Source organism: Ascaphus truei, chromosome 6, assembly GCF_040206685.1.
Source record: "Ascaphus truei isolate aAscTru1 chromosome 6, aAscTru1.hap1, whole genome shotgun sequence".
NCBI classification, from domain to species: Eukaryota; Metazoa; Chordata; class Amphibia; order Anura; family Ascaphidae; genus Ascaphus; species Ascaphus truei.
The window spans coordinates 81,900,483-81,913,388 of NC_134488.1; the positions used below are offsets into that span (position 1 = coordinate 81,900,483).

A 12,906-nucleotide genomic window follows, 5' to 3' on the forward strand; every position below is an offset into this window, starting at 1 on the left:
TCACAATCTTCCCTTCTCACTTCCCCCCGCTGGTCTTCACTTACCTCTGACTCCTCTGTCTAACTTTCCTTCCTCCCCCTTCCGCCGCTTCATCTATCTTTACTCCCCTTATCACGTCCCTTTCCTTCTACTTACTTCACTTTCCTTATTCCCTCTGATCCTTAATATGCTACTATTCACCTTCTTTTTCCTTGTTGCATCCCTTCCCTAATTAGTCCTCTTCCTACACATCCCCCTACCCTCTGCTACATCTTTTTTTTCGCTTCCTTCAAGCCTCTTATCTTCTATAACTTTCTCTTACCTCCTTCGACGTTTCCGATCCCCTCTCTTTACGCCCTGCCCCTCTCCAACTTGCTTAATTCCATCCCCTAACTTTCCTTGCCCTCTATCATCCCCTTTCTTCCCTCTCTTTCCCTTCGCAGCCTGCTCCGCTCTACTCCTTTATCTCCTCCTCCATCTCCCGTCGCTCTATCATCAACCCTTTGCCTTGCCGGGCCAGCTTCATCTTTGTTCCCTGCAGCTATCCTCTATTAAGCCTTTCGCCGGCTCTGTCCCGCTTATGGCCTTGTAGCCTGCTGCTGCACTCTGCTTCAATCGCTAGTGTCCCTCCTCTTCCGGTGCTCTTCTGTGACGTGTCCTCAATGTCCAGCCACTACTTCCGCCCCCCTCAAGATGGCCGCCATCTGTTTTCCCCTTCTAGTTGACGCGCTTCCGGTTACCGCCATCTTTGATTGCGACTCTCTCCTCAGCGGAAGCTGACCTTCCCTCTCATTCCGTCTGACCTTCTCCTCCGCTTTCTGCATTCCAGCCTGTATCTTCGCTTTCAGGAGTCTCGTCGCCATTTTGCAATGGCCGCCATTCTCGAAGCACGAGGTAAGGAGACCCAGGGAGATCCATGGTGAGCCACCTCAAGGAGCAACCACCCCGTTCTCACTTAGTCGTCCGTAGTGGGGGTGCTTTGTACTATCGGAATAGCTTCCTCATTAACTTAGCCACTGGCAACTGTAAAACTTTATAACTGTAGAACTTGATAACTTTAATACAGCATTTCCTTGTAAGCTGTTGACTTCAGCCTTTGTCTGTCCTTGATGTGGAGGGGCTTCCGACTGATGTCAAGGTAGGCTCCGGTGCTGCTGCCTCCTCTGCTGAGCCGGTGGTAGTCTCTTTCAGCCCTAGCTTAAGCAGGAATGCTGTTCCCTCTTCTGGCTCCCTCATTGTGACCGATCTCCCATTTCGGATCACCATTAGTTCAAATGGAAAGGTCCACCGGTACCTTATCGCTTTATCTCGCAGCACCCTTGTTGTCGGCATTAGGCTTCTCCATCTTGCTACCATGGTCGGGGAGATATCTTGAAACATAACCAACCATTCACCTTCAAACTCCATTGTAGGCATGGTCCTTGTTTTCTGAAATACAGCTTCTCTTATGCTGTAATAGTGTAGCCGCACTATGATTTCTCTGGGCTGTTCATTTGTTAGCGGTCTTGCTCGCAGGGCTCTATGGCATCGGTCCATTTCTGATTTGTTCTTTGGACTCTCAGGAAAAATGCTTTCCAGCCTCCTAGATACGAATTCCTCGCAGTCTGCAATCGCCTCTGGGAAGCCTCTGATTCGAATATTATTTTGCCTATCCCTGTTTTCTGCGTCCTCCTGCCGCGCTCTGATTTAATTAATTTGCTGTTGTAAATTCCCTGTCTTTTTTTCATTTTTTTTTGTCGCTTTTGTTGTAAGGCCTAGCTGTGTCTCCAGCTTCTCTGTCCTCTCTCCCAGACTGCCCACCTCCTTTCTCAGCTCTTTAATTTCATCTTGGAGGAGCGTCTTCAGATCCTTATACAATCTATTGAAATCAGATCTCCTCACAGGCAGTAGCTCCTGCTGCCACCTTCCCCCTCCTCTCCTTCATCCTCCGCCTCAGAGCCTGTGTTGGAGACCGGCGCCATTTCTGCAGCTGCCATGCTTGCTCTGGATCCCCTGAAATATTCAGGTAGCCCCTTCTTCCTCTGGATTTTATTTAGTTTCCTTGACATCCCTGTATCTTGCTCTCTTTATTGGTGTTATCTGTGATCAGATTGGTGTTAAATTGAAGGTTTTATGTTCGATATCTATAGAACGGAACTTGGAGCTGTCGGGTTACACAGCCATGCTCTCAGTCACCGCGCATGCGCCTCGATGTTACTCAATTTAAACTCACCAACCTCTTACACACATTATATGTTTCTTGTAATGACCAATTCTTACCCAGAGGTACACATGATTGGTAACTCAACTGCCTATTTAGTATTTTATTAAGATCACCTCTAATATCAGCAATTTTCTGGAATTCCAATCACCACCCATCTTATGTCAAGTGGTTTATCTGTATACGTCTGTTTTAGTACCAGTGGGAAACACTGGTACAGCTATATCTATCCCTGCTTTCCCTTATGTGTTCATGACTGCTATACATATTTACCCATCTGGGCTAATGTATTGTATCTCCCTCAACTAATTTACTATTACGAGACGGCTACAACCCGCCCTGTCTGCTCCTCATTGACACAACAAGGCGTAACTTTAGTACAGGGTGGAGATACGCTTAATCATTAACCTCTGGTCACAAGTCAGCATTCACATTATGAGTGAAGCCTGCTGCAGCATCCTTGTACCACTAGCTATACCTGGGATTTCCAGTACAAGGATATTATATACCGTATTTCCTCGATTCTAAGACGCACTTTTTTTCCCCTTTTCACGTGGCTGAAATAGGGACTGCGTCCTAGATTCAATGTACTGAAAAAAAAAACACACAAAAAACAGCCAGGGGGCGCTGCAGAAGCCACAGCAGCTTTCAGCGTTTCCCCACCGTTTCTGCCACCCCCGCCCCCCCACACAGAGGAGCAGTGTGTCCCGCTGCATGCCCCGCGACTCTGCCACCAAACTCCCCCTCCCCCCCCTCCCCCCCCCTCCAAGTGCCGGTCCCCAAAGGAGCAGTGTATGATCGGCTGCATGTGCCGCACTCCCCCCTAGCTTGCTCCAAGTGCCGGTCCCCAAAGGAGCAGTGTATGTTCGGCTGCATGCCCTGCGCTCCCCCCCTTGCTGGAATTACCGCCCCCACACAGGAGAGATTGATTCAGCAGTGTGTGGCTGCTGCATGCCCCAAAAGCCCTCTGTCTGCCTCTGCTACTCACCGCTGTGCTGCAGGCACCACAAGCTCCCCCCCTCGCTCCAAGTGCTGGTCCCCAAAGGAGCAATGTATGTTCGGCTGCATGCAGCACAAGCCCCCTTCCTCCCCTGCTCTGCTCGTTGGAAGTGCCGCCCCCACACAGGAGAGATTCATTCAGCAGTGTGTGGCTGCTGCATGCTCCACGTTCCCTCTGTCTGCCTCTGCTACTCACAGCTGTGCTGCCGGCACCACAAGCCACCCCCACCCGTGTCTGTCTCTGTCTCTCTGTGTTTTTCTCTTTCAGTGTATGTGTGTGTCTCTCTGTGTGTGTATGTGTCTCTCTGTGTGTGTATGTATCTGTCTCTGTGTGTGTGTGTATGTGTGTGTGTGACATTTCATTCTCTCCCCTTCCCTCCAATCTCTCTCCCCCTTCTCTCCCCTCCCCTTTCTCTCCCCCATTCCCCTCTCTCCCTCTGTCACCCTCTCCCCCATTTCCCCCTCCCCCTCTCTCTCCCAGCTTTCCCCCTCCCCCCTCTCTCTCCCCCCTTTCCCCCTCCCTCTCCCCACTTTCCCCATCTCTCCCTCCCTCTTTCCCCCTCTCTCTCTCCCCCCCTCTCTCTCTCCCCCCCTCTCTCTCTCCTCTCCCCCCTCTCTCTCTCCTCTCCCCCCTCTCTCTCTCCTCTCCCCCCTCTCTCTCTCCTCTCCCCCCACTCTCTCTCCTCTCCCCCCTCTCTCTCCTCTCCCCCTCTCTCTCTCCTCTCCCCCTCTCTCTCTCCTCTCCCCCCACTCTCTCTCCTCTCCCCCCTCTCTCTCCTCTCCCCCTCTCTCTCTCCTCTCCCCCTCTCTCTCTCCTCTCCCCCTCTCTCTCCTCTCCCCCCTCTCTCTCTTCCCCCCAACTCCTCTCTCTCTTCCCCCCTCTCTCTCTCTTTCCTATCTCTTCCCTCTCTCTTCAATCCAACTCTCCCTCTGTCTCTTCCCCCTCTCTCTTCCCCCTCTCTCTCTTCCCCCCCTCTCTCTCTCCCCCTCTCTCTTCCCTCCAACTCTCCCTCTGTCTCTTCCCCCTCTCTCTCTCTTCCCCCTCCTCTCTCTCTCTCTCTCTCTCTCTCCCCTCTCTCTCTCTTCCCCCTCTCTCTCTCTTCCCCCTCTCTCTCTCTTCCCCCTCTCTCTCTCTTCCCCCTCTCTCTCTATCTCTCTCTCTCTTCCCCCTCTCTCTCTCCCTTCCCCCCTCTCTCTCTTCCCTCTCTCTCTCTTCCCCCAACTCTCCCTCTCTCTCCCCCCGCCCCCTCTCTCTCTTCCCCCCGAAAAAAATTCTGCATATTTAATATAGTGGGGTGATTTTCTCCAATTTTTTTTATTAAATCAAGGGTGCGTCTTAGAATCGATGGCGTCTTAGAATCGAGGAAATAGGGTAGTTACATCTCTATCTCCTAGGATCTTGCTAGATTTAGCTATCACCACTTGATTTCATATATTCAGAACCTCTAGATATCACCCTAACACAGGGCACTGTCGATAATAATACTTATATGGACTAGCAACATATTATCTAAGGAGTGGATTATTGTAAAACCAGAGACAGAACATAAAACACAGACAAAGCTCAGTTTTTAGCACATCCAGTGAGACTCATACACGGTACAGTGCCTAAATATATGTGGTCTGCCTTGGCGTTGGCTCAGGGGCTTACAATAATTTTGGCCAAAAATGTCAAACTAAAAGACCATTTTACTTATTAGATATTTATACATATATATTTAGGCACTGTACCGTGTATGAGTCTCACTGGATGTGCTAAAAACTGAGCTTTGTCTGTGTTTTATGTTCTGTCTCTGGTTTTAAAATATATATTGCCATGCTCAGTAGCACTCCTCTGTGACACTCATATGCTTATATATATGTTGTGGTCATTTTGGGGGTTCAATAGGAGCTTGTTAGGTGTCCAGTATGAGTGGATTATTGTACCACACCTTTATCTCTTTGAGTGGATACCTCCTTCATTGGTTGAATTTTGTCTTTTACATTTGGTCTGTTTGTCCTCTATGTGCACACTTTATTTTAATATTTGACTTATTTAAGATTAATTTTAACTTATTTCATGTCACATACCTAGGTAACTGAGTGCTATTTTAGCTGAGTTCTTTCTCTTCTGGTAAACCCCTTCATTACCGTAGCAGTAGTAACCACTATGGTAATGAAGGGGTTAACTCCTCTTGCAACCCTTCCAGTCGGCCTAACCACCCATTCTGGGGCAACTACAAGCTTCACCCATCCCCTCTACCACCAACAAACCGAGCACTGCTATTTAACCGCTTCATTAACTTAACGTTTAGGCACTAAGGTAATGAAGCTGGGCTGTACATTTATTTTTTACATAGGATTAAAGCCAGAGGTCTCCGTAGCTGACATAAATGCGGGTCAGCGCCTAAGTCCCCTGGCTTCAACCCTATGTTGTATAACTTTTTCTCCTTCCTACTGTATGCACATCACAATTCCAATAAGATATAAATATTCAAGTTTAAGCCGTGATGTGCATATCAAAGTTGCCCGACTAGCAGTTACTGGCAAACAATGTGAGTTTGGGCATTTTTTGACCAACCACATGACTTGTCAGAGCCAGAGTGTTAACGCATGTTAAAAACCAGTTTCCAACCAATATTGCCACGTTATCAAAACTTTCTGAATAGCTACACATATCCTAGGAAAGTGCACTTAACAAGCGTTAAGTCCCTTATCGAAGCTACCTGAATAGGCCCCTATGAACTAAAACATTTACTTACAAATAATTATTTAATATACATATATACACAATATAGCATTTTTTTACTGACAGGTGTTAAAATGTTTAGATAAAGTGTTGACTAACTAATTAACTTGTATTGCAATTGTAAGAGACTTTTCTACTTGGTAGTTAACCTATTAAGCATTATACCAAAGTAACGTATAATGTCAATTTGGGGCAGGCAATATTCAGCATGCTCATAAAAAGCATTATTGTTAGAAATGTGTATGTCTTATTCAATTAGCAGTTATATTCCCCATGCTGGAGAGCAGTTCAATTCCTTTCAAATCTAAACTTAACTAAAATCTTCTACAGGATGGGGATTACTTATTCCCAATATATCAAATTGAAATGATAGTGAACAATACATGAATATCAATGTGATTATATTCTACAAATCACCCCTGGGAGGCGCCAGCAGACATCTTATAGCCCATTCAAATGAGATGATGTTTTAAATTATGGCATAGCACCATTGAGTAAATATGGCTCTCTGATCTTTAAAATGGTCTTTTCAAAGGATACTACATGCTAAAACTGTTTAGTGAGTACTACAGTAAGTTAAGTTTAATAGTTGGCATTTGGTTAAGGCATGCTATTTCTGTTAACATTGTTTACTGAACTTTGCCCATGGGGTGAAATATTAAAAAATAGCTAGATATAATTTCCAAAATATTCCCCCTGATAACAAGTAAAATAGTTTTATCAGTATAAAATATAAAATTAAATATCAGAAAAAGTCACCTTATCAACAAAAGCATTGACATGTTACAGATGTAACAGGAAGTACATTGAAGTATAAAAATTTGATTGAACACTATGAGACTGCATTTATAAATGTTTTCATTTTCTAAAAATATATTTCTTTTATGAAGAAAGGTAAACGTGTTAATCCCCAAAATGAGACCAACCCACCATTAAAGCATTATTTTAGAGCAATTATCACAAAAAAAAACAATTTTTTTGCAGCAGGCCTGACTAGGCTTGCTTGTTGTGTGTTACGTACAAGCACGCGCAAGCCCTTTTTTCTGCTCGCTGCAGACCCTCTTCTTCTGATCGGCATCTAATTCCTGTGGCCTTTGTGTCTGAGAAATGGTTTGAAATCTCCTGCTGACTGGCTGAAGTCTGTTTTACTTCCTGAGGGCAGGGCAGACGCCTTGTTTCTATTTCCTGGTACGTACTCTTAAGAAAATATTCTAATTACCCCACATATCACATCGTTTTGAACACTACAGTGTGTAATATACATGGTAACTTATTTTACTTATCTTGTTGAAAAAAACATTATGCACTTATGGGAGAATGCATGTTACTGTATATGTATTATGTGGGAAATTGGCATTAACTGGATATACTGTAATTTGGAATAGCAATCTGTTTAAAGATGGCCAAATAAAGGAATTGTCATGTCATGTCAAAATTTGACAATGTGTTTGCTGCTTTGGTTATTAAAAAAATAATAATTAATTTGAAAAATAATGAGCCAATAATCTCATCATTGTAATCCTTTTACAGTATTATAGTGTTAATTTTAGTTTTTGTTTTCATATGCATGTACAGATGCAGCGGCTGTTATTCGAACACTTCACGCGTTGTATACCTCGGAATACCCATGTCATGGCGTGTGATTTCTTCCAACCGTACCGCCTTAAGACGCGAGTGCAGGCGAGTGCAGAAAATGGCATTTTAGAGTTCTGGTTTTTATACACCTGAAATTGACACAGTAGCACAGTACTGTACACCTTACAATTCATTCATTTCATTGCACATGAATAAACAGAATCCATGAAATTCAAACAAAGCAACCGCGATAAACACGGATGCCTGGGTTGATTGGCCTCGTTAATACCACGTGGAATACAGCAGAGCACAAGGAAACGGCTCTGTGATTTGTTCGAATAACGGCCGCTGCATCTGTACAATAGAGTTTCATACCTATATAGATTGCCCAAAATCATGCAAAAACCATTCGAGAGACTGTTTAAAATAGCCAATAACAGAAAGTCAAAGTCTGCTCTCAAATCTTGTCTTAGTATGTTGACATTGTTTTCAGATGATGGTATTTTTATACATGATTTAATGTATATGCTTTGTGCTGAAGCATGTAGGTATAAAAGGAAATTATTATTGATTATTAGTTATTAAAGTTACATTTAATTGAAAGTTTCCAGCAAAGCATGTGTTCCCATACCTTACACTGAATATTACACATGTGAAGAAACATCAAGAAACACTAACACTTTTTAGGTACACCAAAGTGTACATGCAAACCTGATATATATCATAATTTTGTCAATGGTGTCTTAAAGAATGAGACACAAAGCAAACACATGATCTCACTATATTTGCAAATAAATAGACTACAGTATTGCCACATCATTTTTACCTAAGCCCTATCTGTATACAAGTGCCATTTAGGCACTACCGCAGCGAAACACCCATTGGAGCTACTGGGAGTTTTTTTTGTACAGTAGTACCCGATTGGCGCTATCACACTTTAATGAATAACCCCAATATATTAATTTAGCACTAATTACTGTACTTTTGTTAATACTAATTAAATGGATTTCCCATGTTCAGTGATTCCCGAGATACATACCAGAGAAAGGACCACCAGTATTTCCTAGAGGTATAACAACCCCTGTGGGATGAGGGCCAAGCTGCGACGAATGACGTTGCTGGTTCATATTGTCCCGTATGATGTGGGAAATGTAAAGCTGCATTTTGTTTCCCCTGAATAGTAAGCTATGGTCAGAATCTTCCACAGGTAGTATTTCGGGAAGCAGAGAGTCCACTGAGATTGAAATTAATGCGGTTCAGCTTTAGAGACCCCCTGTGTCCTATACATAGGGGAGGGAGAGAAAAAATGAGCAGAAGTAACCTCTCTTTTCATCTCTTGCTTCAAGCATACAGTATCTGTTTCCTTATAGGTGGTTGCTAGTGAAATGAAGCATACATTCAGATGTATCAAGATTTACTGTGCACGGCACCGGGACCAGCCGCAGTCATGCGACCATGCTGATTCCGTTGGCAGAGGATTAACTCTGCAGGTGGTCCAATCCGGAAGCATACTACCCCCGCAGTGTGACCATGGCAGACATTGTCTCCAGCACCGCAGACTTTCACTTTTGCGGCTGCAGACCCGGGGACAGTTAGTATTGATACATCTGTAGATGTTGTATACAGTTTAAAACGAGAAAGAGGTGATGATAAATTGCTACTGTGAAATTACATTCTTTTACATAAAGATACTTTAATAGATTACCAACACTAATGAATATATTATAATAGTTTATTGAATATTAATATCTATACGTGCTGCTAGAGTCAGATTAGGATTCATTCTTGTTTGCAGTGCTTTAGGAATAGAATGGTTCTCTCACATGGACTGTAACAGGTGATGATGGGCCTGCACTAGTACCCTGCTTGCAAATATGCACACAGGGGTTTAGGACCTATGTTTCAAGACTCTCTTCTCCTCATCAATCGTACAAAATGGATAATGGAGTGAGCTCCACAGTTGTAAAAGCTACAATATAATATGTAATGTACAGTACCTGACCATGTGCTCTTTTTTATTTTTCCAACTGTTTATTTTTGCCCAATTTCAAGGGGGATACAGAATAAAGAAAGGGAAGACATTTATAGAAATACATAAAAGGGGAATTACTACATAGAGATTCAACCACCAGTATTAGATCATTTGCCTTGGAAAATCTGGGGCAATCTCACAGTAAATGCCTCAACAAGCCTCAACATTTCTGTGAGATTCCTAATGACCCATCAGATTAACACAGCGGGGGGTCCCTGCACTCCCACTCAAACTGAATGTAATTTACTGTGAGATACCTTAGTTTTTACCCAGGTAAGTGATCGGATACTAGTGGCTGCATCTGTACATGTGGGTGGCTGCTGACATAGCAGCCCTCTTCTCATCAGTTATTATCTCAAAATAGAATATTAGGGAAGTTGTGGGGAAAGTGTTTCAAAAACTCACTTGGCAGGGAAAGCAGGCCCCTGTCACACATATATACATATATATATATATATATATATATATATATATATATATATATATAAGCTATACGATACCGTTTGACCGAATATCAGAGGCAGCACTCCAGGAGATAGTCAAAAAGAATTGTATTTAGTATGACATATAAACCAACGTTTCGGTCCTCCACACGGGACCTTTCTCATCACCTTGAGAAAGGTCCCGTGTGGAGGACCGAAACGTTGGTTTATATGTCATACTAAATACAATTCTTTTTGACTATCTCCTGGAGTGCTGCCTCTGATATTCGGTCAAACGGTATCGTATAGCTTATTTGTTTTATACAGGATTTGCACCCACCCATATCAACCTGACGGAGTGCCTTGTTCTCACTTGAACACTATATATATATATATATATATATATATATATATATATATATATATATTTGACATGGACCCCTATAAGCTTATGCATGCTACATTGCAGAGCTTTTCAGCACAACCTGGGTTAAGATGCATAGCCAGTAAGCCTACCCACAGACATATATGTGTATATATATAAACCAAGTTCACCAGATGAAGTACTGGCAAAAAGAGACAGCACATCACGTTTATAGTACAAAAGTATATGTATTAAAACATACCGGCACTGCAACCAACCGACGTTTGGTCCTCAGAATTGGACCTTCTTCCAGGTAATGGAAGTTATATATATAACTTCAATTTTATTGGTTTTGTGTTTAGAACAGATAATGTCAGAACATACATATACTGTATCTTGTTAAACATTCTCAACTGGCACTGTTAACATCTATTTCACATCTTTTCAGTTTATACATTGAACATAAACCTTATACCGAATATAAAAGTATAATTAAAAAGGGAATGAGGTGATGGGGAAGGGAATGGAAGGGGGGGGGAGGGGGTTGGTGGGTACGGGGTTGGAGGCCACCTCGTCACCGCTCATCTCATTATTCAATATTCTAAACCCAGGTCTTTCTCAGCTCCTTATGTCTGGAAATCGGATCCCCTGCGCTTGGTTAGGCTCCCCATGTCTCCGGTCAGATTTTTTCTTACATTAGCTGCCCCTGGCATGAATAGAGATCAACCTCACTAATCAAACGAGAATGCATTTTCTCATTGCCAGATCGTGTTCATCTCCACCCCTGGGATATCTGTCTGGGCCAGCCATGGTAACCAGACTTTTAGAAAATTGCCGCCAGTGTCATTAACCAGACCTGTCAATTTTTCGATCTGGCACACATACCAAATTCTGTTCCGAATCTTGGGGATAGTTGGAATTTCGGGTTGCTTCCATAATGCTGCGATCTCACACCTCGTTGCTGTTGCAAAATGTGCAATTAATTTATTACCAGCTTTGGAGAGACCCAACAGTGGTCTGTTTAGAGGAACAGCCACAGGTCCGGGGGAATTGTGAGGTCAAAAATCCTCTGGATCCAATTTCTAATCTTCTCCCAGATCGGAACGATCCGAGGACAAGACCACAGCATGTGCAACAGGTCGGCCGATACTCCACACTGTCTGGGGTATACAGTACAGTATATATGTGTGTGTGTATATATATATCTCAAAAGACAGAAAAAACAAATGCTACATCCAATGTGACAAACATTCACAATGAAATACTTATATATTCTCTTGAAAAAGGGTAATTTGCCACATCAAGGCATGACCAGTAAGCAGGTCCTAACACTACCTATGCAAATAGTCATTTACCTCTGCTGGAGCGAGAATGGCCAAAATGGACCTGTACTGCACAAGAACATGAAAATAACGTTGCTACTTAAAAAGTGGGGTGGAGGGGCCACTAACCTCCAAAAAACTGATAGCAGTTGAAAATCAAATTAATAAATACAATCTCAGCATGTTCAGAACCCCAAAACATATATATATATATATATATATATATATATATATATATATATAACAAATGTAAGCGCACAATCCTGCAGGTAAATTATAACCATTGAGTAAAATATATTAGCAAATAATAAGTGACCATATAAAGGTAGATAAGCAAAACAGAATTAATAACAATAAAATAACAGGGAGAGATTGCTGCAGCAATTAGGTGAGGAGAACCTGAAATAAAGGTAAAAAGTCCTGCAGTTTGATATATGCCTTAATTCGCCTCCTTAGAAGAAGTGAGTAAGCGACTCCAGTAGCAGTTGTATTGCTAAAGCAATTCCAATGTGATAGATGGTAGTATCAGACTCCTAAACAGAAGTGCCCAGGTGTAAGCTGAACAGGCACTTGCGCAGCCTGCGCGTCTCTCAGCTGGATGCCTCGTGTAGGAGTAATTGGAAGCTGAGATGTAGTAGCACTAAGGGGAGTACCTGGTTAATCGGTGTCAGAACCCGCGCATCTCACAAGAACACTCACGCGGTGTTCAACGGGTGTTTCTCCCAGCTCAATCAGGCAACCTCAACCCAGGTGTGTGCTAGAATGGAAATCCACAGCCAGCCAACCATAACAGTAGACAAATAGTATCACTCTTCAATCGGAGGCAGTCAGGCAGGAGCGGTCTTTCAAAAGAACAGCTGACCTCATCACAGGGAATTCTCACATAGCTCCACCCTGAACGTGATGACACACCCAACATGTTTCGTTAGTAAGTGACTGCCTTCATCAGTCCCCTCCACTGAATTAAAGTTACTACTGTATAGTACATTATATTTACCTTCATTATATACCTTGCCAACTGGGCGGAGATGATACAATGGCAGGGGTGTATTGTGCGTAACAGCTGGGATCACTCATGTAATCAGCATTAAAGCTGACAGGCGCCTGCTGAAGCTGGTAATCAGGCAGGGCCAGGTAGCCAGGATTGAGGTTCACCATGTTTTCTGTGACGGTCGGCCTGTTATTGCTATAGTATTGGTAAGCCGGTGGTGGCACATTGCAGGCTCGCTAAGTACGAATCTTAATTGGATTAAACCCGACCTTTCTCCTTTTGAAGTCGCCATGA

The 12,906-nt window shown here is 43.2% G+C and overlaps 1 protein-coding gene across 5 annotated transcripts in view; it reads left to right on the forward strand.

Moving 5' to 3' along the window:
* AJAP1 (adherens junctions associated protein 1) overlaps nt 1-12,906 on the forward strand; it is a 434,689-nt gene that overhangs the window by 366,978 nt on the left and 54,805 nt on the right. For 3 of the 5 annotated variants that reach the window (XM_075604936.1, XM_075604935.1, XM_075604937.1), the window contains one exon: nt 6,963-7,094. The exons of the other annotated variants lie outside the window; for them this stretch is intronic. In XM_075604936.1, the coding sequence (XP_075461051.1) occupies nt 6,963-7,035 (73 nt within the window). In that variant the 3' untranslated portion in view covers nt 7,036-7,094. The remainder of the gene's footprint in view (nt 1-6,962; nt 7,095-12,906) is intronic. 5 annotated transcript variants of the gene reach the window in all.